Source organism: Gavia stellata, chromosome 6, assembly GCF_030936135.1.
Source record: "Gavia stellata isolate bGavSte3 chromosome 6, bGavSte3.hap2, whole genome shotgun sequence".
Taxonomy (NCBI): domain Eukaryota; kingdom Metazoa; phylum Chordata; class Aves; order Gaviiformes; family Gaviidae; genus Gavia; species Gavia stellata.
In genome coordinates, this window is record NC_082599.1 from 33,927,283 (window position 1) to 33,952,658 (window position 25,376).

General features: G+C 40.9%; 1 protein-coding gene across 2 annotated transcripts in view; it reads left to right on the forward strand.

Annotated features, from left to right (window-relative positions):
* The window catches only part of HDAC9 (histone deacetylase 9), a 445,270-nt gene that overhangs the window by 156,414 nt on the left and 263,480 nt on the right, over nucleotides 1–25,376 (forward strand). For both annotated transcript variants that reach the window (XM_059818316.1, XM_059818317.1), the window contains exon 3: nucleotides 8,283–8,345. In XM_059818316.1, coding sequence (XP_059674299.1) covers nucleotides 8,283–8,345 — 63 coding nt within the window. The remainder of the gene's footprint in view (nucleotides 1–8,282; nucleotides 8,346–25,376) is intronic.

The following is a 25,376-nucleotide window of genomic DNA, read 5'->3' on the forward strand; positions in this document are numbered from 1 at the left end:
GTAGTATCGTAGTATATTGTAAAGGTATTTTCAGTTACAGTAAGTAGCTGCATTAAGATTTTCAAGGTGGTTTACTTAGCTAAAGGGAGAGGTTATATTTAGTTGAAATGTGTTGTAATTTTCCTTTCAGAATTATGAAACCTTGATTTCAATTGTATTTTGATTTTTTTTTCAGTCTATAAATTTGTTGCTTCCACAAGGAAAATTAAGAGAATTTTGCTCCTCAGGAGAAATCCTGGTTCTACTGAAGTCAGGCAAAATAATTATAGTTTACTCACTGAAGTCACAGTTTCATCCTTTTAGCATTGCCCTAAATTCACCAGCACAGTAAAAACAGTTCCCAAGCTGGTGTATCGATAACATTTTGGTTTGTGGATCTGTTCCTTATCAGAGTTCAAAACAAGGCAGAAAATTAGGTGAGAACTGGATCTGGGTTCCCTGAAACATTTTGCAAAAACCAGGAGAGGACCGGGACTGAACTTTGCTGCTGTCCTGGTCCAGCTAACCAGGAGGGTTTCATGTGGTTTCATAATAATGTTATTGACCGGCATGAGATGTGACCTTTTCACAGCACAGTAGCGGTCAATTTGTTACTGCTCTCAGAGGCATGTTTGTGCATGTAGCACTGTTTCTCCATGTGCTTGGATACTCCCCAGTGAGGGGTGGAGGAGCTAAGAGAGGAAGGAGATCCCAGCAGGCAGAGTAGCGGGAGAGACTGGCGTGTGCCCACAGTCCAGCATGTGGCCTGGCATCTCAGGTTCGTTCCTTGGCCCACACATTAAAGAAGGCCCTTTTTAGTGCCTTATGTAAAATATTTTTTCTTGGCCAAGCTTCCAAAGGCTTGTAGTGGCAGTTCTTTAACTATATATATTGTTTGATATTTAAGAAAACATCTTACTTGCTTCAAAATTTAACAGAGCAATTGTTGTCCCAGTCTACATGGGTGTCTATCTACTATAAATCTGCTATAGCTTTATTGTGTGGTTGTAGCATGTTATGTAAAGCCACCTCATCCCTCCATGAATCCAGGCCTCTATTTAGAAAGACCCTACTTCTGAGATCTAATTATTTGAATTAAAAGGGCAGCTTTGAATAGCAAAACAAAGAAAACACTTCATGGTTTTGGGGTTTTTTTCCCATAGAATACAATAGAATCATTCAGGTTGGAAAAGACCTTTAAGATCATCAAGTCCAACCATAAACCTAACACTACCAAGTCCACCACTAAACCATGTCCCTAAGCACCTCATCCACATGGCTTTTAAATACCCCCAGGGATGGCGACTCCACCACCTCCCTGGGCAGCCTGTTCCAATGTCTGACAACCCTTTCAGTGGAGAAGTTTTTCCTAATATCCAATCTAAACCTCCCCTGGCGCAACTTGCAGCCATTTCCTCTTGTCCTATCACTTGTCATTTGGGAGAAGAGACCAGCACCCACCTCTTTACAACCCTCATTCAGGTAGTTGTAGAGAGCGATAAGGTCTCCCCCCAGCCTCCTCTTCTCCAGGCTAAACAACCCCAGCTCTCTCAACCGCTCCCCATAAGGCTTTTCACAAAGACTTTTTTCCCAAGATGTTTACAGTGCAGTCCATTGTGCTACTCTTGTAAAAATGATCAAATCTCATAGGAAAATAAACATATTTTGGATTAAAAAAAAATAAACAAGAAACACACCTCTGCTTTTCAGGAGAGGGTGACTTAAAAGAAGACAGCTATTTCTGATGTAGAAATAATTATTCTATTTAGTTCTTATTATTCCTATCAGTTAAGCAGTAATTCTTACTAGTTCTTAGTAGCTTTGGAGGTACCCTGATGATCACCAGGTCTGACCTGTCTAACTTGGAGTCCTACAACAAAACCTGCCTTAAGTTTGCCCTATAGAAATGTTAGAGCTTTCTTTCCAGAGACATGGCTACTATTGATGTAAAGCTCATTTGTAAGTTGCTGCTGCGGTTAAAACATGTTTAAAATGTGTGCCCACTTCTGGCTTGAATTTTTCTTATCAATGGATTTTTCTTAAAGCCTTGTTTCTTAAAATAAAGAGCATTTTACTGCATCACTGGACATCTTGCCCTGTGTATATATAGACAGTGCCAAGCCACCCCTGAACTTCCTCAGTAAACTTAGTATCTCAGGTCTTTCCAACTTCCAATGGTTTTCCAAACCTGTTTTATGTTTGTGGCATGTCTATCCATCCTCAAGTTTTTCAGCACTCTTTTTCAGGTATCTATACTGGAACAAGTTAAAGTATTCCAAGAATACTCTCTTTGGTATATGCATATCACCTCACTACTGTTACTCAATATAACCTTGTCCATATATCCAAGGATTTTATTAGCCTTTTTGGTCCTGGTGTAATCCTAGGAGCTCATATTTAGTTGGCTGTCTTCTGCTGTGATCCTAAATCCTTTGCATAGCCATTGGTTTTCCCAATGCAGTTCTCTGGACAGCAAGCGTGGCCTACATTTCTTGGCTTAAATCCAAAAAAACACTTAAAGCCAGGTAAATATTACAAGCTAGAGATGGTGTTCATCTTGGTTCTCTAGTCATAGGGACTTAGCAGTCTGTCGTCCAGGAACTCTCAGTGTCCAGGTCAGTTGATCTGACCTGCCAGACTACCTGATGTCAGGAAATCCTGTGCAAAACGCTCTATGGAGGTACAGATTATCTGCTCAGTAGATGTGCAACAAGCTTGAAATGCCTGAAGTACACTGAACGTATTGCAAGCTGTCACAGGTAATGTATTGCAAGCTATCATAGGTTATGTGCTCCAGGGTTCTTTTATGTATGTCCATCCAGGTGTGCCTGGTGGAGCTAGACATGGCAGATGCAGTGCACATATGCACTAATGTCTCTCTAAGAAAGCTGGGAGTAACCATGGAAAACCCGGTAGATCTCATATTGCTCATATCTCTACTTGCTTCATTAATGGCATAAAAGGGGCAAAATGCTTTGCTGGTCTGAGGCATTTATTTGTTGATATCTGGCGTTGCTTTTGGCTACATGGCTTGTATTGTATGTATGCAATTTACCTCAGCCTTGCCACAATATATGGAGATTTTAGTTCCAACCCGATAAATGTGTCAGCAGAATAATTGAATTGTGTACGTATTTCCTAACCTAAATATTATTTATTTGTTTGATAGCTCTCTGTGTTTTTTTTAAATTATTTGAGCTTTGTGATTCAGAAAAGTGCCTTTGAATTTATGAAGCCCTTAAGCATATGCTTAACATAAGCCTTGTGCTTATAATCAAGTATGTGTTCTTGAGGTGTTGTCCTGAATCTAGGACTTAATTTCTAGTAGACTTATTTATGTGAACAGAAAGGCATATTTTAAGAGGAGAAAGAAGTGATAAGTCATCAGCTAGTTCCAAAAACCCTGAGCTAATTTGCATGAGAAAGATGCAAGGCTCTCTGTAGTGTTATATGAGAGATGGTAGAGACCCATACATTTATCTAGCGTAACCTCAAAACTTTGTAAAGTTTTATTCTCCCATTGTTTGTCACAAAATCTCCTAAAGCTACAGCTACGCCTTTCTTTGTCCCAGAAAATTCCTTTGAAGCTTGAATTGAGCTTAAACACTTTTAGAATCACAGTTTTCTCCTCACTTGAAAAATGCCCATCACGTGGTTTCACGGTACTGCAAAGAAAAAGCAACATGTATTCCTGCACAAGCAATGCCAAAGGCTTGCTACACAGAAAACTGATCAGAGAGATTCCCGCACTACATCTTTCCAACCAGAGGATGTGGATTAAGTGATCTATTTTAACTCCCCCAAAGGCTTGGAATATGGTCCCTTAGTTCCAGGAGGGAGCAGAACCAGACCACTTGAGCATCTCCCCTCATTTCTTCCTGCTCCCAAACCATCTGCTTTGCTGTGGTAATAGTCTTCTGCTGTTCGTTAACATAGTTAAACCTCTAGCATAAACTGTAGTAATTTATGCTGGATGTTTGGGTTTCACATGGTACTAATGGTATCTAATGAACTGTGGCTACAGAAACATCTGTTCTATACAATAGATAATTGTTTTCTTTTTTTAATCCTGGTGATTAGATAAAAAAAAAAATAGTTAGGAGCTCTTTAGGCTGCAGAGGTTAGACTCAAAGCTTGAGTACTGAAATAGTCCAGATTTAGTATTACCCATGCAACCTTAATTTAGCTTCCACTTGTTTATGCATTGTTGGATATTGATGAGTGTTATTACTCAATGCTTTTTCACAGAATACTTGTCGAATGAGAAAGGGGCTGAAGGAAGGTTGAATGGGGCACCTGTAAGACTGCGGTATCCTCATTTAAGCATACAACTAGAAGCTAGAGAACATCTCTTTATTTCATTTTGTAGGTAATATTTATATGATACAATTGAGCAATATGGCAGAAGAATCTCTGCAAGAATTCATTTACAAATAAGAAAACTGCAAAAGTTGAAACTGAGCTATTAATATTAATGAAGTCTATGCTCCAGAATAACATGAGTGAGAAATGGGATATGCTAAAAACAAAGAGTAATACACTCTTGTATTTAACAAGGAAAGTAAGAAAACTGCTACTTAATTATAATGTTGCAGAGTTAATAATGCAGTAGAAATCTTAGCTCCTTCTAATTTGAGTGCGTAATTTCTCAGTCTTAATGTTGCAGTAATGCGGTTTCCAGATTTAATTTCCTTATATTTATTTGTTTTTAGCAACTCAGAAGGCAAATAAGAGAAACACATTCTGAAACCCCTGTAATGAGATCTTAGTGCTACTAACATGCCTTACATTTTCTATAAAGTTACTGATTGCATTTAGAATCACCTCAGCAGTGCTAAATCATTTCAACAGTTTATTCTTACCTCCAGTGCCATTAAAGTTCTCCAAGTTTAGGAAATGCATTTGAAAAAAACAGAACAAAAAACAAACCTCATGTTCCTGTATGAAAGTGTCACCTTATAACATCCAGAGCTTTAAAAATAAAACCCAGATTTTCTTCAGGCATGAACCCTTTATCTTCCCCTGTGGAACTCTAAAGGAGCTATTTAAACTCATGTGATTGTGCAGTTAAAGGCTGGGCTGACTCAGCAAAGTGTTTAACTACATGTTTAAATTCTATGGCAATCAATAGAATTTGAGCATGTGCTTAAATAGTACATTGAAAAGGGATGGATTTACATACGTGTTTTAAAGCTAAGCATGTACCAAAGTAGACCCCATAATATGTCGAAGCAAGTCGGAAGAATTCAGGTTGTAAAAGCCTTACCTCTGGGGTGGCTGACTTCATAAGTAAAATATTTTGATATAATTTTTATGTATAATCTAAAATATAAAGCACAATGCTGTAGTTATTATGGTTTGTGAATTAGCTAACATAGGATAGTTTATGTGTCTGTCAGTTTAAAATACGTACACCAAAATTAAGAACGTTTGCAGCTAAATATCTGAATGTACATTTTCTGCTCTTGAAAATAGTTTGCTTTTATTTAGTTATTGAAGTATTTGAAGTCAGTTAGAGCTGGTATGCTATCTTTAAAAATGCAGCTGCATATATACGAAGTTACAAACATGTACGCGTACCTAATACCAGGATCCCACACTCCAGCATTTTCCATGTTCTGACCTGCTTTTAACTTATTCCTCCAGTGTTTCCCTGTAATATGAGACTTGATTATTTTGAGGCGCTGAATCACTAAAGAGGGTCATGTTCTGGTTGGCTCAAGGGCATAAGCAATTCCACTTTTTTATTTACTTCTGTCTATAAAAAGCTGCTTCTGCGTTAAAGAAGATTTCTGTTTCTACTGGTGATCCCCCTTGCTCATGTTAAACGTCTTCTGCCTTGCATCATCAAAGTGCCACATATTGCCCACAAAGCATTCGGGTATTTTTATTTTCAAGATAAAAATGTTCACAATACCAAATTGTCAGCTGTCAATAGTACGATGATACGTGTGATGTTCATCCCCTGTCTTACACTGTAACACCCTACCTGTCGCTGTGCAGCCACTGCCCGCGTCCTTGCCTCTTCGCAGAGCTTGGGGGAGGGAAGAGAGAAGGCAAGGAGAAGGGGGTGTCGAGCAGCGATAGCTGCTAACTTGAGGATCCTGTAGGGGAAACCTCATTGTCAGCTGCTGCAGTCTTTGTCCAGGGGACAGATCCTAACTCTCAGCAGGATCGGGTCATTTGGCACATGGAGTAAGCAACGGGTTTGGATGATGGAGGAGACTTGAGCCACAGACCTCCCAGGTGCCATCTAGTATCCAAACGTCACAGGAGTGTCACAGTACTTCGTTACTGTGAATATTTTCTTCGGTAACACAACTGTGAGGAGTTAAGAAAAAAAATACCACCCTTGGCTACGATCCGTTGTGTTAGTTGAAGAATAGACAGACGACCCTTCGCCAAAAGGCAGAACCGAGCCTCGAGTATTGGGCAGATTCCTGTGTCTTTCAGGAGCAAAAAATGCTGGAGATGAGAATTTGGTGGATTTCTAGAAAACTCTGAGGTGACCTCTATATTGGCTTGTTGATTACAGTGAGGAGTCACATCCCCTACGGCCATTGTTTCTTCCCTAGAGCAGAGACATGGAAGGGGGCTCGTAATTTTGGTAGGTAAGCGGTCAGGCTGCTGCATCATACACGTAGGTAGTGACAGGCTTTGGTCACCTGTAAGTGCTATAAGGCAGAGCAGGACCCAGAGAAGTAAAGGGCCATCTGTAACAGTGAAGTGAAACTTCCCTGCGTGTAGGTATATTAATCAGCAAACAGGATACGCAACTTTTGAAATACCATTATGAAAAATAAGCTTCACATAGCATGCATGAAACCTGCCAAGATGCAGAGTAGCATGGTGCTCTTGTCTGATAGACTGTCAAACGCTGCTCTTCTGAAACCACATCATCTTGTAAAACTGAGAAAGACGCCGTGCAAATTGCCTAATGCCTCTGAAAATAAGTGGGAGCTGCTCAGCCCCTCTCCAAATTTTAGCAAGTCAACAGAACAGAGCGTAGTCGGTAAGTGTGTCTAACGTGCTGTGCCACACCTGGTGACATACTACAAGAATTGTATCGAGCATGCTAAATACAGAAAGGCTGCTTATAACTGCACGCACAAAACCCCATCCCTCATTACCATCTGCCCCCACCTTCTGCTCGCCCCCAACCCGATTAGCTTCAGAAATTGCCTCTCCTGAGGCGGCTGCAGGTCCTGCAGGGAGCAGGCAGCAGCCCGGCTCCCCCGCCACAGCCAACTGCGGCGTAGCCAGAGAAACGGGCAGCAAAAATAGAACAGCGGGATGGCTGCGCGTGGGCGAGGCAGAAACCACATCGCCAGCAAAACCGCCCGGCGTTATTTTAGGACCGGTACAGAGGCCGTGGCGTTTTGCTCGCTTTTCACAAAGTACGCCCTGGGGGAGGGCAAGGAGGGAGAGTGGCGCGAGTCCCGGGCGAGGAGAGGAGCGTTTCTGTCCCGCTGCCTGCTTGCCTTCCTCCCTCCCTGGCTTCCCCCCACCGAAACAGGCTGGGCCGGGAGAAGGGGTTAATCGCGCTCCAGGCCGAGCGGCAGAGGAGTTTGAAAGACAGAGACTGGACAGCTGTGTTTGCTGTGGTATTTTTAAACGCATTAATGCAGGCTCCAATCACCCGGCCATGCTTGACCTATTTTTGGCTCAGGCCGGCCATTGTTCTATTTCTGCCTCCGCTGGGCGACGCGGGTGTCGATTCAAATGCAAATGAGTTGTCGCTGCTGCTCCCGCCAACTTCGCCCAGCCGCCTGGCCCGGGGACAGCCGGCCAGGGAGAGGAGAGGGGCGCGGGGACAGCAACGCTGGTCCGGGCTGGGGTAATTCAGACTAAACCCTCGGGGCTCCCGGTCGCTGCCAAGGTGGCTTATTCGGTTTGATGGTTTTTAAGAGGCTGTGTTTCCCCCCCACCCCACCAGAAAGCCCGAAGCGCAGAGATATCTCTTCATTTCTCCTTCCACCTGCTGTTGGCTGCCCAAACGCAACTGCTCAAACTCGGCGGCGCACAGCCCCCCGGCGCTCACGGCTCCTTCCAGCGGGCGGGGGCTGCCGGGAGTGGATTTGGGGTTTTTTCCCCCTCCCGATAGATACTTGTACAAACGCTTAAACACTGCTAATTGCCGAAGCGTATTGTCTTACAACCCTCGCTGGAGGAGGTAGGACCGCAGAGGGTCGTGCCCGACGCCCCTGTGCAAGTGCAGTGATGAGTCTCTCCTGTAGCTGAAGTGCAGACCGGTTGGAATATGCTGCAGACAATTTACGAGAGTGAATCGTGTTTTTCCTCAGATGGAGTTTCTGGACGTGAACAGCTTTTGACTCGGCAAAGAATGCACAGTATGATCAGCTCAGGTAAGAGATGACTCCGTACCTCAGAGTTCAGTGGCTGACCGGGAAGATACAGCCTAGCACGACAGGAAACCACCCTTCCCTTAAAGAAGTGACTTTATTTTTGTGGGCTTTATGTAAGTTTTTGTTGAATAATTATGGTAGTATGTTAGATAGCAACTGCTGCTTTTGGGAGGAGTTTGTCTCCTTCAGTCTGCTGCTTTCCAGCCAGACCAAAATGCTTACAACCAAAATCTAGTTCGGGATTCCTTGTTTGTTTTGTTGCGTGGTTGCAAAATGGGGCTCGTGGTACAGGCTTATTCACAGAGAGAGGCTTCCTCAGACAGCCCTTGTCAGGGGGCTGCAGTTAGAGCCCCTCATAGGCAATTCTGGTCATATGTCTGTTGTAACAGGGTTTGGTTTTTCTGTGAGTTTCCTTTTCTCCAGTTTGCATACAAAGGGAGTTTAATACTAATCCCTTTCTCTTTTCTTTGCAGTGTTGCTTTAAAATGTCTTTAATATTCATGCCTTATTTTGTTACTTTAAAAATATTTGTGAACCTGGCAACAGTAGTCATGTAATGACTCACTGAGATGTAAATTGGATGTGTTTTTTAACGAAGGTATTTCAAAGATGCTCTGAAAGAACACTGGGCATTTCCTCATGTGTTTGAAGCTACCCTTGTATTTTCTAGTTTCTTTGCTAGCTGTGTTTGAGACCTGCAAATGAGGTACTGAGGATGAATTAAGTTGGAAGAATTGTTGCCATTCAGATAAAATGTCAATTTAGACAGGCTAAAAACGTCAAAATTTCAGGTTACTCTTGCCCATTCTCTCTTAAACTCTGTGAATTCCAGTTCTGTTTTTATCGGGCTGAAACACTGTCTTTTGAGGCACAATGTTACCTGTTTTACATCTTTTTAATCCTAGGTTCCTGACTTTGTTTTTCATAAAGATGGCTTTATAGAGGACCTACATGTAGAATGCAGGGTGAATTGTTACTGTTTACATGTACTTTAGTCTTAGTTTACCCCTCCTTTTTTCCTTTTCCCTTTTCCTTTTCCCTTTTCCTTTTCCCTTTTCCTTTTCCCTTTTCCTTTTCCCTTTTCCTTTTCCCTTTTCCTTTTCCCTTTTCCTTTTCCTTTTCCTTTTCCTTTTCCCTTTTCCTTTTCCCTTTTCCTTTTCCCTTTTCCTTTTCCCTTTTCCTTTTCCCTTTTTCCTTTTCCCTTTTTCCTTTTCCTTTTCTTTTTCTTTCACAAAACTTGGCAGTGCTTCTCAGTTTTTAAGATTAATTATGCGTGTAGACCACAGCTCTCTTCACGTGTTGCCTATTTTGGTATACCTGTTGATCCCACGTCTGTTTGTTTGTTTGTTTTTAAAAAAAAATTTATTTTCGAGCTTTATAGAAAAAGAACTTAAAGTTTTACTTGTGTTTCTTTCTTACATACAATTTTAGAGCAGACTTTTAGTTTCAGATATGAAAATAAATTGTGAGAGATTGTGTCAAATTGTAATATCTTTCCTGGTAGAAAAGACTTAGATATATCTTAACCTCATGATTACTCTTTTTCAATATAGAAAGCCAAGGCTACCTCATAATGATTATAGACTGAAGGAGGGAATGAGAGATTGAAAAGCTGTAATATGCAGGTTAAAATAATGAGAATACCTAAGGGGAATGGAGACTTCCAACTGGTAATGTTTAAGATTGGCAGTTTTTCTATTCCTTTATAAAGCTGCTGGATTGGTGTGTTTCTTTTTGGATCTCTAAAATAATTTACTATTTCTCTAACAACTTCTTAGAAGAGATGTTGATCACCAATTACAGTTCCTTTGTCAAGGACAGAAATCAGGTGAAAGACTTGTTTACAAATATGAACAACGAAGCTCTAGCAAAGACAGTGGGTAAAAGAAGTATCTCTGAAAGTGCTGTAGTTCTGCAAAACCATCTACCTCTTGTTCAAGAATTATTGCTTTTCTTTGGTTTTCCTGAACAGCTCAGCAGGTGTCCAGTGCTTTTGTTTTGGTCAAAGAGATAAGACTGACTGCTTCCCCTCCCTCCTGTTGTTTGTTTTTGTTTTTTTTTTTTTAATACTATGTCAAGTTGAAGTCAGCTGTACACAAGTGAAAACCTGTTTTTTTAGCTCACTATGCTACCTTGTAACTGCCAACTAATATTGCTTGAGTAATAGCAATTTTTTCATTTGAAACACAAGAAAGGGAGGTAATTTTCTCTAAGTTTATAGCTCTGCTTTTCTTCACTGGAGACAAGAATATCATGTAACAGTTGATTTTTATCTGATATTACATTTGGCCCATATAATATACACAATTTCCCCTGTAGTACCAAGTAGAATAGAGGGGGTTTTTAGACTTTCAAAAAAAAAAAAAAAAAAACTTAGCCAAGAACATTATCCGGGTAAAAAATGATTACATATATATTCCGTAGAACATAAAATATTCCTCAGTGTTTCTGTTGGCCTTTAAAATACACAACTGGGCTGCAAGTAGTTGACATTGTACATAGTCTGCAGTTTAATTCATGTCACATGAAACCGCAAAGCCTGGTGCTGCTGTCGATTACCTTCAGTTCCCTTGAGTTCAGGGTCTTGCAGATCAGGCCTGGTAACTTTTCAGGTATTGTCTCCTTCTGTGCTGCATATAGGGGAGAAAGAAATAGCTGGGATATGACAATGTGCTTTAGTGTTTGGAGTAGCTAGAATCAGTCATCTGAATTTTGCTTATCGCAGTGTCCTTACTTTAAAGTTATCTTTACTTAACATGTATGTGTGTTTTGCTCAGGTTAAAAAGTTGCACATATTTAAGAAGAGAGCAAATCCCTGAATATTTACACTCTGCACCTTTGATATTCTTGGAGACTTTGAAGCAAGCACAACTTAATCACTCAATGGATTTTTTTAGGTTTGCTAGTTTCCAGATGCAACAGGCGCATATTATGCAACTCTGATTTTAAACTGGGCAGGAGCCATCCCCAAAGAAGGCAGATTCAATGGCCAGTGAATACATATTTGCAAAGCAAACTTTCTAAGGAATTTCTGACAATAGCAGGCATAGGGAATACTTCTGTCATGTGAAGCGATTCTTCTGGTATTCCCTCAATTACTGCTTTGCCTGTCTGTCTCCATCCCTGCTTGTAAATCATACTATGAATGAGATGATCTGGATAGGTACCAATCAAATGTCTAATTATGAATGGAGCAATCTAGATTGGCACTGACTCAAGAAGCTGTGTAATTTGCAGACACCTACACCTTACTGCAGAGAGCAGTTTCAGCTATCTTGAGAAGACTGAACTAGATCCTCCCATATGGTACTGTTGCTCTAAAATGCGGCAGTAAGTGCTATGCATCTTTATTTAAGAAAATGATGGTATTCTTATTTGATACCATAATTATTATAGTTTCATGATTTAAAAAATAGATATGGAGTCTAAAGCCTCTTATTTAGTTGTTTAACTGTGGTGTTGCTTTTATTTTACCCAAAAAGTCTCAACTTCCATGTGTGTGCAATGCCACAGTAGAGCCTACCATTCAGCTGGCCTCTTGTCTTACCTCAATACAAGTAATAAACTGTAATTCCTTGAAAAAAAGCATTTGGTGCAGCACAATCCATGGCAAGAACGCTCATTAAAATGTAGTCAGTACATAACTAATGCAGGGCTACATTACTCAAATAAATGTCAGTTGTTTGAAGGAGAAGAAAGAACCTACCCAGCCCTGGTATCTGTAGATGTTGGACTTTAAGAACTAATGCTGAGTTCATTGACTTCTGGTGATTTAATATACTGTGCTGTTTTTCCAAAGGGTAAGATTGCTACGTGTGCTTTACTGGCCGTATTTTGACATACAGCCTTGCACTGGCCTGCCTAAATTCCACCTTGGCTTTTACTGGATAAGGCATCCTCTGCTTCCTGCCCAAAACTGGTGTGTTGAAAAATCAAGAGTTCAAGGAGATCTTGAGCTTAAAGCCTTGGCTCGTCACCAAGTTGACAAGTGACCTGAGCAGGTTACACAATCCTGCTTACGTCAGCTAACGCTGCTGTGAAATACAGAAAAAGATACCTGTCAGGCTCAGGAATCTATAGAGCAAAACTATTCTAAAGGGAATATAATGATTCAGAATGATTAATTTGATTGACTTCATCTACCTACAGGCTTGCAAAACACCTGCATTTTCACAAATGGAGTAAGTGAATGTAGTCGCAGTATTTTATTCTCTGCACCAGTCAGGAAATTCAGGCTGTGTCACTTGAATATAAATGACAGAATTAATGCTACACGTATCGTGTTGTACGTGGGTTGACAGGTCCTCATGAGCTATCTTCCCTCAGCAAACCCCATTGTACAAAATTTATCTCATATGTTGTATCTTAGATTGGTCTAGAGACCAATTAAGATTCGTCTTAGAGACCAGTTAAGTAAACTGGACATCCACAAGTCCATGGATCCTGATGGAATGCACCCACGAGTGCTGAGGGAGCTGGCAGAAGTCATTGCTGGGCCACTCTCCATCATCTTTGAAAGGTCCTGGAGAACAGGCGAGGTGCCTGACGACTGGAGGAAAGCCAGCGTCACTCCAGTCTTCAAAAAGGGCAAGAAGGAAGACCCAGGAAACTACAGGCCAGTCAGCCTCACCTCCATCGCTGGAAAGATGATCAACAGCTCGTTCTGGGCATCATCTCAAAGCATCTGGAGGAAAAGAAGGTTATCAGAAGTAGTCAACATGGATTCACTAAGGGGAAGTCGTGTCTGACCAATCCGGTAGTCTTCTACGATGGCATGACTGGATGGAGAGATGAGGGGAGGGCAGTGGATGTTGTCTAACTTGACTTCAGCAAGGCTTTTGACACCGTCCCCCACATCATCCTCATAGACAAGCTTAGGAAGTGTGGGTTAGATGAATGGACAGTGGGGTGGATTGAAAACTGGCTGATAGATAGAGCTCAGAGGGTTGTGATTAGTGGCTGAGAGCCTAGTTGGAGGTCTGTAACAAGTTGTGTTCCCCAGAGTTCAGTACTGGGTCCAGTCCTGTTCAATATATTCATCAGTGACCTGGATGAAGGGATAGAGTGTGCCCTCAGCAAGTCAGCTGATGACACAAAACTGGGAGGAGTGGCGGACACACCGGAAGGCTGCGCTGCCATTCAGTGTGACCTGAACAGGCTGGAGAGTTGGGCAGAGAGGAACCTTATGAAATTCAACAAAGGCAAGTGTAGGGTACTGCACCTGGGGCGGAATAGCCCCATGCATCAGTACAGGTCAGGGGCTGACCTGCTGGAGAGCAGCTCTGTGGAAAGGGACCTGGGAGTCCTGGTGCACAACAGGATGACCGTGAGCCGCCAATGTGTCCTTGTGGCCAAGAAGGCCAATGGCATCCTGGGGTGCATCAAGAAGAGTGTGGCAAGCAGGTGGAGGGAGGTTATCCTCCCCCTCTACTCCACCCTGGTGAGGCCGCATCTGGAGTACTGTGTGGAGTTCTGGGCTCCCCGGTTCAAGAAGGACAGGGAACTGCTGGAGAGGGTACAGCAAAGGGCTACAAAGATGATTAAGGGACTGGAACATCGTTCTTATGAGGAAAGGCTGAGGGACTTGGGTCTTTTTGTCTGGAGAAGAGAAGACTGAGGGGGGATCTTACGAATGCTTATAAATCCTGAAGGTGTGGGTGCCAGGAGGATGGGGCCAGTCTTTTTTCAGTGGTGCCCAGTGACAGTACAAGAAGGAACGGGCATGAACTTGGTCATAGGAAGTTCCATCTAAACATGAGGAGGACATTCTTTCCTTTGAGGGTGGCAAAGCACTGGAACAGGCTGCCCAGAGAGGTTGTGGAGTCTCCTTTTCTGGAGATACTCAAAACTCACCCGGATGCATTCCTGTGCAATCTGCTGTAGATGAACCTGTTCTGGGGGGGCTGTTGGACTACATGATCTCCAGAGGTCCCTTCCAACCCCTGTCATTCTGTGATTCATCGTGTGACCGCATGACCATGTATACACATTTGTACACATGCAGTTATATTGCCTTCAGGGAAAATTCTTTGGTATTTGCTCTCCTGTTTTTTTCTGGCCAAACAAAACTTTCACTTACTCAACTGTTCCTGTGGAAAGATTGCAGAGATCAAATTCATTTAAAGGTTTGCTCTGATATTAATGAAAAACTTGACATATTTGCATATCTGAATCAGGTAACATAAACTTCTTACATCTACAAAATGTTGCATATGTGGTATCTCAGGCAATAACTCTTCAGAGAGAGCGAGAATAGATACGCTGAGCTGTTACTTTCTGATTCTCTTCAGAGTAATGAAAAAAGTTGAGTGTGAAAATTCAGTTCAGGGAAGTTCTGGATAACAGCCGGAGAGGCTTTTTGAATGCCTGTCATAAAGGCTAGGTAGAAAAAAATCTAGTGCTTCACAGTAGTAGGTGAAGTATTTGAATTAATTATTATGGAAGAGTAAGGCCTTAGCCTTAACTGTTAATACAATGAGAAGAGACAAGCAACACAGACCTGCAGGTCTTATGTAGTTAAAATCTCACTGATTTTGGGTAGAGGCTCTGCCCAGTAATGTATGCTGGACAAGACATTGTTTATGAATTCAGTTGAACAAAAATGTGGTAAAATGGAATGAAGCTGCTTTTTCTGTTTTACATCATTGAGAGGACATTGAGTACAGACCAATGTTGCCAACTTCTTGTGTCCTCTAATGCTGTAACATTGCTTTTCTTTCCTTCCTTTATTTAAGTCCCAGCTTCTGGAGCCATGTAATTACCTGACAGTCTTACTTTGTATTAGAAGTTATATTTATAGGTTGTGGGAAAAGCCTGGAATAAGAATTTCAAAGTACAAGATTGACAAGAATAGCAAGCTACAGAAGCTGGCAAGTAAATAAAAAAGAATGCAGAACATAATTTCAAAACCTCTTTGAGCATCTTCCCTGATACCATTAAACACTGCATTTAATACAGAGGTTCAGTAGTACTGGCACTAAGACACTCGCTCCCCTCTTTAGTGTGTTGAGCGAAATCACTTTGTTGGAAAAGAGCTTTTTACTTCAGCCATTCATTATTTTAGCTGTTCAGCTTTATAACACCTATTGGTTTGCACTGCACTCAAATGCTCACAGTTTCAGCCAGAGTCTTCCCTCCTGTAAAACTATGTATAGAATCCATTTAGTTCATTAAGATTTGCTTTGGATATGAGGAACACTTGTAACTCTTCCTACTACCAAAGCTTTAATCAGACCTCTGTTTCTGCACCAACTGCCTGGCCCCTTTCTTCTGCACAGTCTTTGCAGAGAAAGCAAAAGCTGTGAGAAAGCAGAATAGGTGGATAGCCTGCAAACATATGTGTATATACATAATAATTTCAGGTTTTGGTATAGACGATGGGGAAGGTTTCAGGTGTCGTTGCATTTTAACCATTTCCAGCCGCTATTGTGTCGGCACAATCCAAAATATTGTAGAGAAACTAATTGGCAAGTAGTATTGTTAAACACATGAAAATCTAAAATGCCCTGTTCTGTGGATCTCTTTAACAGACTGACTCCTCTGGGTCAGTTATTCTTAGCCTAGTTATTTTCATCTTATGGCATTACAGGTCTAAGATTAGCCTGTTAGGCGTTATCATGCCATCTGAGTTACCTCCTAATATAACTGTACACCGGAATGATTATTTATAGACAGAGCATTCTGTCATTTTTGCTTTATTTCTGGTAGTTTAAATAAAGAAGGGCAACATTCAAGAAAAACCACAGATTCCTTCCTGCTGCCAAAACAACGTGATAACTGCCTACTGAGGGGCAGGGATATTGTGTAAAATGTGTGCTTGCAGCAGATGCAAACATCATCTTTATCCCCCCCACTTCTACTAAAACGAGGTACCTGAGGCTACCACTGCTCCTGTCTCTTCTGGAAGAGGGAGAGGGGTGCCACATCAATGCACCGAATGACAGAGAAGACGGGGTTGTGGTTGCTGATGAGAACAAGGATATCCAGGTGCTATTTTTAGGGGCTGGCACTGTCAAGCTCCATGTTCAATGTGAACATGTCACATACGCACACAGCTCCTCCAAAATGGACCCCTCTAGTATTGTTGCATAAAAGTGATGTCTGCTGTTCAGTTAGCCTTCTAGGTGCTTTTCACAGACATAACAGGAAGCTTCAGCAAATTGACACATTTTTAGCAAACCATTCTTTATGGCTGCTTCATGAACATTTCTGCCCACTAGAAAAACTTGAATCCTAAAGCAGAGTAATCATTCAGAAACACAGTGAGGCATGTTTTCTCCTAAGGAAGTTCTCTGCGATCTTTGTGTTCGCATGTGTTTAAGTCAGAGCAAACTTTTAGTGACAGTTTAGTGAAGAGCAGCAAAAATAGTAAAGTGGCAGATCTTCAGGTGGGTATGGTGCAGCCTCTGACTGTAGTTGTTGCTCAGGAAGCTGGCAATTTATAAAATAGTGAAATACTAATGGATTATAATTATGTAATGAACTCCATCTTTTCTTTTTTGCCTTTCTCCTGTAAATAAATGGCGTGATTCTATCTTTGTGCAGATTCTGGGTGTAATCAGGGGGCACCTGATTTGTTCTACTTTAAAATGTTACCGGTGTAAAAAGGCTTGCAAAATCAGTGGAAGCCTTTGCATGGTTGAATGATATGGTGCTGGTTTCACTCTCCCATTATGTAATAAACTGCTTGTTTCTTTTTGTCAGGCTGGCAGTTCTGTGCATGACTGTAAAGGTACTTCGGCATTTAGTATAATCTGAGCATAGCCAACACATCTGTTTTATTTCTTTTGTGTCTCCCCATTGTAAACTCCTTCCGGCTTGTGGAGTATACAAATATGACAAGAGCTCCAAGAACTCAAACCCTTTGTGGATGAATGCGCTTGAAATGCAGGATGCTTTATTCTAATGATAAGACATTCCTTCTAGTAATGACACTGAGTATCATCAAAGGGAGACAAGAGAAAGAATAGAATGAATTCTTTGAAACTGCCAAATATATAAATCATGTTTTTACAATCAAAGACTATTGTTCTCTTTCATGATCCCTGTGGTTGAAGGTATGCATGTCACCGGGAGGAACCACAGCTATTCAATTTCAGTGAAGTCTGGAATGGAATAATGAGGAAGCTTAATGTTAATTTAATAATTTCCCCCAATTGTTCTGTTCTTAATCCAAGTTTCCTTTTTCTTTCTTGGTGCCCAAGGCCACCACCTTGTTGGTGTTGCGCAGTAACAGTATGAGAGGGAGTAGGGAAAACAGACTGTTAGTGCCTAATCTTACATAGAGACTCTTTTTGGTGTTTGCTATTCCTGTTTGAGCTTAGTAAAATGTTAGTGATGGCCTTTTATTTACCTGTTCACAACTCCTTTTCTTGCAGAGACAGTAAGTTCTTAGTTCTCTTCATCTACTTCTTCGACCTATAGATCAACATCTCTATTGAAAAACACGTATTTTTCCTAAGCCTTGTGAAGTCTTTTTCCTATGGATACAAAAGAAATAGAACTCCTGGACTGTTCACATTTTTGATATTCTAATTTGAATCTGACCTTGTAGTTTTAAAATTAGTAAAAGAAAACACATTTACAATATCACCAAGAAACATAAAATAAAATTCCTAGATTTTTTGACATTTCATGCTGACACAAATAGTGACGGAATTAGTATGAGGCATAGAATGGTCCAAGAAATAGCAAAAGGAAAATCATCAGTATGAGTCTTTACATTAACATACCTACTTTTACATGGAGATACATATTGTTCAAGGATTACATAGGAATTACTTAGATGCCTCAAAATGCTAATCCTAAACATCCTTGCACAATAGCTGCTGAAAACTAGTGGGACCTAAAATCAGGAGAACGCTTTACCTCGGTAGTCCTGTACATGCTCACCAGCCTGTGTCGTGCATATGCTCAAAACTGTTCCAGACTCCAAAGGCAGATCCACTCATTCCCACGCACATGTCAGAATGTTGGCATCTTTTTATTTGCTGTCACTGTTTTTCCCATGGGATCTGTTTCAGAAGAAGAAGAAAGTTTTACTCTATTGTTTCTTCTAAGAATTGGCAATAGTTATCGTAGAAGGAATTCCATAGAATTAGTAAGTCTTACCTATGTTTCTTCAAGGAGTATGAGGGGAGGACTGGCAGGAGGGAAAGAGGTTTGAAGAAAATATGAGAGACTTTTATAAATGGAGTAGTAGTGCAAAGATGAGCTATACAAGCCCTTCCTATGTTAAATACTGTTGTGAGGGCAGGTGGGGAAGGCACTGAAGATGCAAGAGAACTATGTAGGAGGTGGAAACCAGGGGAGTTTGAAGTACATTTCTAACTGTCCATGAGCAGAGGAAAAATAGAGGTGAAAACAGTTAATGAAAACAATCAACTTCAACTGAGATAAGTTTCTGTCAAAAAAACCTCCAAAGCCATAATGAAGAATACATGGGGAAGTAGGAATATTTTAGAATCAACAAAAGTTGTTAAAAACAACTCAGCACTGTGTTACTCTTGTAATCGCACAGTAAGCTAGTATTCAGGGATTTCCCTTGCCATTGCACAGACTATTTTTCTGGGGTTTTTGTCTGAGAATGAGTGTTTGGGAGAGGGAGAGTAGGACACTGAGTCTGTTTATGCACACACGACAAATTCTGCTGCGTCTCACCATCCCGAACTGCCCTGCCTAGCTCAGCTTTCCTGGAGAACATGCAGAGCAATCTCACCAGAGCTTTACCATAAATTCCTATCACTATGCCATCTGCACCATCCCTATCTTGCCTTTTCTGCTTGGCCTAGTAGGCAGTTTTCTGAGCTCTATGCTTATTTTCTGGTGGTTTTTTTCCTCTCGTGCCAGTGCATACAGGGTGATAATGGGGCAGCTGGAGAACTTACTGGGGAAAGAAGGGAAATTACAAATGACAACACCAAAGGGCTATAGGCAAAGAAATAAAGAAGGAATGCTAATGCAGCTGAATTAAGTAATGGTGATGCTATGGATGATTAAGGATACTAATACTGACACAACTAATTTGTTTAGAAAATAAATGGTTAGAAATGGGAATATTTAGAAAAAATTACCCTTGGGCTAAAATTCTCAAACCTCATCAAAGACTGAATGCCTCTCTCTGGTCACTGGTCATGTATATATACTTGTCACTGGTAGGCATATACAATTTCAGAAGATGTATATACATAGACATCACCAATCTTACTCTGTCCCCTCTCACTGGGGACATGTTGGTATGGCTATATTAAAACCTGTCAAAAATTTTCGGAACTCTGGGTTTCACAAGTTAGTTCAGGTAAAGTTGAATGAGTGCCTAAGGCAAAGTGATTTTCCTTCTCCTGCAGGCCTACCAGCCTGCTAGGTGGATGCGGCTGGAGATGGACGCGCGTCCCATAAACCTCCCCGTGTGTCTGCCATTCTTCATCTGCAGACATCCAGAGGTCTGCAGCAGCACACATTTACTCCCAAAGACCTCAGGAACTCATTCTTAAGGACCTGGTTTTGTTATTCCCTCTAGGGAATACTGTTGCTAGGCCTGTTCTGATAGTGGCCAGGAGCTCCAGGTGCAGGGCAGGTTACAAAACATTTGGCAGACAAATAGGCTTTAGTGTTCTCCTGCAGATTCAGAAAGACATGAGTGAGTATAGAAATCTGGACTACTCCTTTCTTAATTTTCCTCTTTCTCCTTTTTTTTTCATTTTTAATTTTTGTTATCTGTGAATACTATGTATGTGGTTATACAGATGTAAGGCCTCCGTACAGAGGAGTGAGGGAGGTCTGTAGAGATGGCAGCTGGCATGTCCGGGAAGGGAGATCAGCGGTCCCATCCTCTCCCTGGCCCTGGGCTCTCATTCCTCCGCTGAACAGTCACATCCCTTGTACCCACACAAGTATTCATGTGTCCGTTGGGACTGATGGAGTGAACAGCTGACCCCAGTTAAAACATGCCACCCCGGTTCCCTGTGCCACTGCAGGTGTGTGCTGCAGTGTAGGGAAGGAGGGCGTCATCCTCGGGGTCAGGGCGGCCATGAGCCGGGAAGGGAGGCACAACCTGTTTCTCTCAACTTCAGCTATGGCATACGGTGGCCTCAAATACATGTCAAACTGCTGCCTGGGAAATCTTCTGTGTCTGGAGAATACACCCATTGTTCCTCAACATTTAAAGGACAGAGCCTAAAATTTCACACCCAGTTAGCACCTTGTTAAACTCCTGTTCACTACATAGCACTTTACCCCTAAGTAGAATTTATGCTAATACTGTCCCTATGAAGCTGTCAATAATTACCTTTCATCATCCATAGGGCACATTTCATCTGTTAGTACGAAAGGAAAATACCCCACAAATGTATGTTGTTTCATATTAAGTAGAAAATTTTATCTGTGTTGGCTTCAGCAACCTGCACCAAAATTGAACATACTGGAAGCAGTAGCCATCCGCGTCTCTGAACCGTATCAGTCCTGGTGCAGTGCCATGTGAAGAGTCTGCTCCAGGAAAGCCTTCATGGCTCTTGCGTTCAATTTCTGCTTCATTCTTTTTTTAATCTTCCTTTGTGGAGAAATTGTTTTGCCAGACATTCTCCTACTGTAATGCCTCCTGTTGTCCTTTATTTTTGTAACCTAAGAGTGCTCCGATATGCCCTTATCCTTCCTAGACAACCTGGAAATCAGTAGAATTCAAGTTATGGGAGGAAAATTTTCCTTCATGGGATGCTGTTCCCTGGTTGCTACTTAGGTACTGGTATCAAATACTTCCCTATGTAACCCAAAGCCATAAAATAACTAACTGATGCTGACATGCTAGCAAACGCAGGTCAAAAGGACCATATAGTTGTCATGGTTGTTGCTGTTCACTTCTTACTGAGCGCAATTTCAAGTTGAAGATACAATTTGACTCTCGTGGCTGGCACTGGGCTGTGCTGAGCCTGGCGACACAAAGTGTGGACATTTTTTGGATCAGAACCCTTCAACACGACTGTGCTTTCCATAGTAGCACCCCCAAGTAGAAGACGCCAGATCTGAAAGGAGAGAGATTTTCATTGCTGTTCCTTTGCTGTGGAAGTCTGTATGTCTGAACTGGGGACAGCCACAGACTATGTCCCCAGTGGGACAGAATGGAAAACCAAAGGCATTAGTTAGTAACGTTTATGTCGGAAATAATGTGTTGTGTCCAGCTGTCAGGACTTGGTATTTGACTAATCGTTCAAACCCTCAGTAGAGAGAAGAAAACTCAGCTTTCTTCTTAGATAACATGTTCAGATGTTTGAACTTCATGGTTATGAATGCAATTATAAAGTCTACCTGGAATACAGTAGTTGCTTTCTGCAAAAGAGAAAGGCTGTATAGATTAATCTTACATTTCTGCACTAAATCTACTTTGTTGTTATATAACCCTTACTTGCACTCCCCAGAAGGCCTGCAGTTATGCAAATAATTCTCATTTATAATATGGTTTTCCTCTTCCAATATAGATGGATAGATGCTTAGGTGGATATAAATAGTATGTGTTCCATGCAAAAAAAGCATAGTAGTGCAAATGAAAATCAGACTCTTTCTACTTATGGAAGTCTTTTCAAGCTCTTAATCATCTTAAATCCAATTAGCCTTTTCCTGTTTCTGACATGGCTCCCTTTGAGATAGGATAACTGATCTGGAATATTCCTGATGACAAAGCCTCGTTGATGAATATGAAAAATTACTTTTATCCTGCTTTCTGTACTTCCTGTTTTCATTTTTGAACCTTGCTGTACATGGACCACATGTTGTCACTCAGCTGTCTGCAATGACAGCCGTCTGTTTTTGAGGTTATATTAAGGGTAATGAAGCACAGTAAGGTATATTCCACTCATTGCTCCCAATAGAAATTACCATGCACATACAAAAAATGAGTGAACTCTTCCATTTTGTTTCCCAATAACAAAGCTTTATGAGGACCTCTGGCATTCCTCAGAGCATTCCATGAAATATCCTGAAGAGATTTGTTTCATCTGTTGTTTAAACCCAATCAATCTTTTTTTCCATTATTCTTCTTTCCAGACCTCTATTAAAATAGCAATTACTGTTGCCTCACTGCACTATCAGCCTTTTCTTAAATTCAAAAAGACTATTTATTTCCCTTCTGCTTTTTATCTTTAAAACTGTTTCTGATCAGCAATAGAGTTCCTGTAACTTCACATAAAGGTCAGAGCAGGACACAAACTCCACTGAGACACCTTGTGAAGGACATTTTGCAAGTCCAGATAAGTCTGTGGACCAGATCCTTAACCGGCACCAAGTGTCACAGCCCCACTGAAATCCAGACCCTTTTTTAGTCAGCATTTTGTTAACCCTTTGAAAGAGTTTGTTATGCTTTTGTGTCTCAAAATATGCATGCAATTATAATTCAAAGCTCATAACTGCATCCTACAAAGTCAGTTTGCATCAAACTTGATTTGTTCCCTAAATGTCTGTGAGATTAAAACAAGTCAAATTTAAACAAAAATTGGCTCAGTTGTGGCTGTTAACAGAGGATATAGTTTCTGAGAGAACATATGGGGAAAGAATACCTCTTTCCCTTTCTTCTTTTAAAATTACATACATGGCTCTTGTTTGGCTGAAATAATTTTTGCTAAATCTTTTGTAAGACTAGTCTGTAAGGTCAGACAAAACATTAGAAATTTTAAATTCAAACCAAATTGTTTTAAAAATATCAAGATATTAGAGCTATTACCATAGTTTATGCATGTCAACCTTGACTAGTGTGTTCACAATTATAGTGGTGTAAGCAGATCATATTTAAAATGAACAAAATATTTTTGCTTCACCACTCACTTGCAGTTCTGTCTGTAGTTGTGGTCCAAAGAGTTAAAATGAAATTAAAATATAAAGATTACAAATCTGATATAAATACTAGAGGATAAAACATACGAAGAGGGATTAAGGGGGCTATATTTATAGTCTATAACAGAGAGAGCTCAAGGGACATGGGCACAGGCTATAAATAACTTCAAGGTAACAGTATAAATGAAGGAAGGGAATTATTTATTCTCAAAAGATGGTGAAGCATGGAATAACAGCCTGAAGCAAAGAAAAGAAAAGTTTAGGTTAGATGTTAGAACTTTTTTCTAGCAGTAAGAGCTGTGGACACCAGAGACATAAATAACTAAGGTAGGCGGCTGAAGCAGTACCTAAAGCACCAACTACAGCTATTTGGCTACAGATTAAAATGACTCGTAGATGGAGTCGTGTTACAAAATTCACAGGGCTAGACTTGGTGACACAAGCATTTTTTTAAATTCTCTTACCTGTTATATTTTATAATGCCCACATTTCATGGTATGCATTAATTTCCCATGAAGACTACATAGATACAGCATTCCTTCCAAGATTATTGTGCAACTTTAACCAGATTAAGGGTAAAAAATAACATTATTAGTCAATTATAACCTCATTTAGTAGTGGAATTATAAAGTTGTGGTATTTTAATCAAAGTGGTGGAGTGTCCTGCTATTATTTGTTCTGGTGAGAAGGAAGAAGTCCTCTTTTCTCATCAGTCCCTAGATGAGATGGTGGCTTTTGAACACCGTAAGCTTATGTTGCTGGTAAGCAAAATAGCTTGTGTGAATCGTGCATGGTGATGTCAGAACACTGGCCATTTGCTGGGTACTGCTGACTTCACTAGAATGAAATGACTTACGGAGGTTGGGTGCTGGCCTATTCAAAGTGAACCGTGATACGGCCGTGACAGAAGGAAAAGGGAGGAGAAAGGGCATGAACCGCAGAACACATTGGAGAGTTGTAGCCATCCCATTGCCCCCAGCTGTAGACCTCTCAAAACGATACAGTTCTAGTCAAGGTCATCGCTTGTACATGTTTTGCTTTGTTCCTCCTTTAGTTCAGTGTGTCTGGGGGGGCTTCCTAACACTGAAAATTTTATTTTGTAATTTAAAATTTTTAGACAAGACGCTTTCACTGTAACCTAACTAAGAGACATCATGTCACACCATGCCGTCGAGAACAACAGAGAAGGTTTGAAAGACCAGAGCTCTTCCAAGGTGGTGTCAAATATGTTTGAGAGTGTGTGTGTGTGAGAGAAGGAGAAATCAATTGAATAAAGGTGAAAAACTGCACAGTTATATTTGGGCCTCTACAAATGACATACCACTTACTTGGTCATTCAACGGACATATGACTTTTCCAGTACTCATGAGCTTTTTATGTCATGAAAGCACTATGACAAAATATTGCAATATGACAGTGCAAATGTTGTGATACTAAATTAATATGACAACTGTTTTTGTCTTTGCTTGTCTAACATGTAATCCATTAGGCAATAATAGTTTTGAGGGACTTACGGCTTTAGTTGTTACGTGCAATATCCATTGTAAGTGTTGTTTGAATTAACGTTGATCAAATCATGTAGAAGTGTTCGGCTTGCGTAGCTTCAAGAAGGCTTGCGTAGCTTCAAGAAGTATGTGTATTTGTGCAAGGAGAAGAATATCATTTCTGCTCATTTCTGCCCAAGATTTCATGCTCAGTAGCCTTATACACGTGAGCTGTTAGCACCATCAGACATCTCCACTGCTGTTAAATCAGGCAGGGTCTGCTCTTGCATTAGAGGCTTTTCGGCACACCTGAACATGAGATTTTTAATCAATAGTGGATTGGATCCACTGTATAATAGCTCAGAACATAGGCCTTTAATCTCTCAGGCATTTAGTTAATACTTGGCTCTTTTCCCTGTTTTTCCTCTGTACCTCTTAGCTGTTAATTTTCTCAGCTTTCGAAAAATCTCTGTCTTAATAAGATAGCTGATAATATTATTTCATGTGGATAATAGAGAAAAAATGAAAATGCTGTATGGCAGAGGGCAGCAGTGGTAGGAATTTGATTTTATACTCACCAACCTCTCTTTGTCATGCCTTCTTGGCCGCACTCAAAACCACGTTTCCTCTTCAACCAGATGGCAACACTGCAAGAATAACTTCTCACTCACTGGCCACCCTTTGAAATACGGAGTGCCCCAAGTGCAAGGTGGCTCTGGTGGTACGGTGC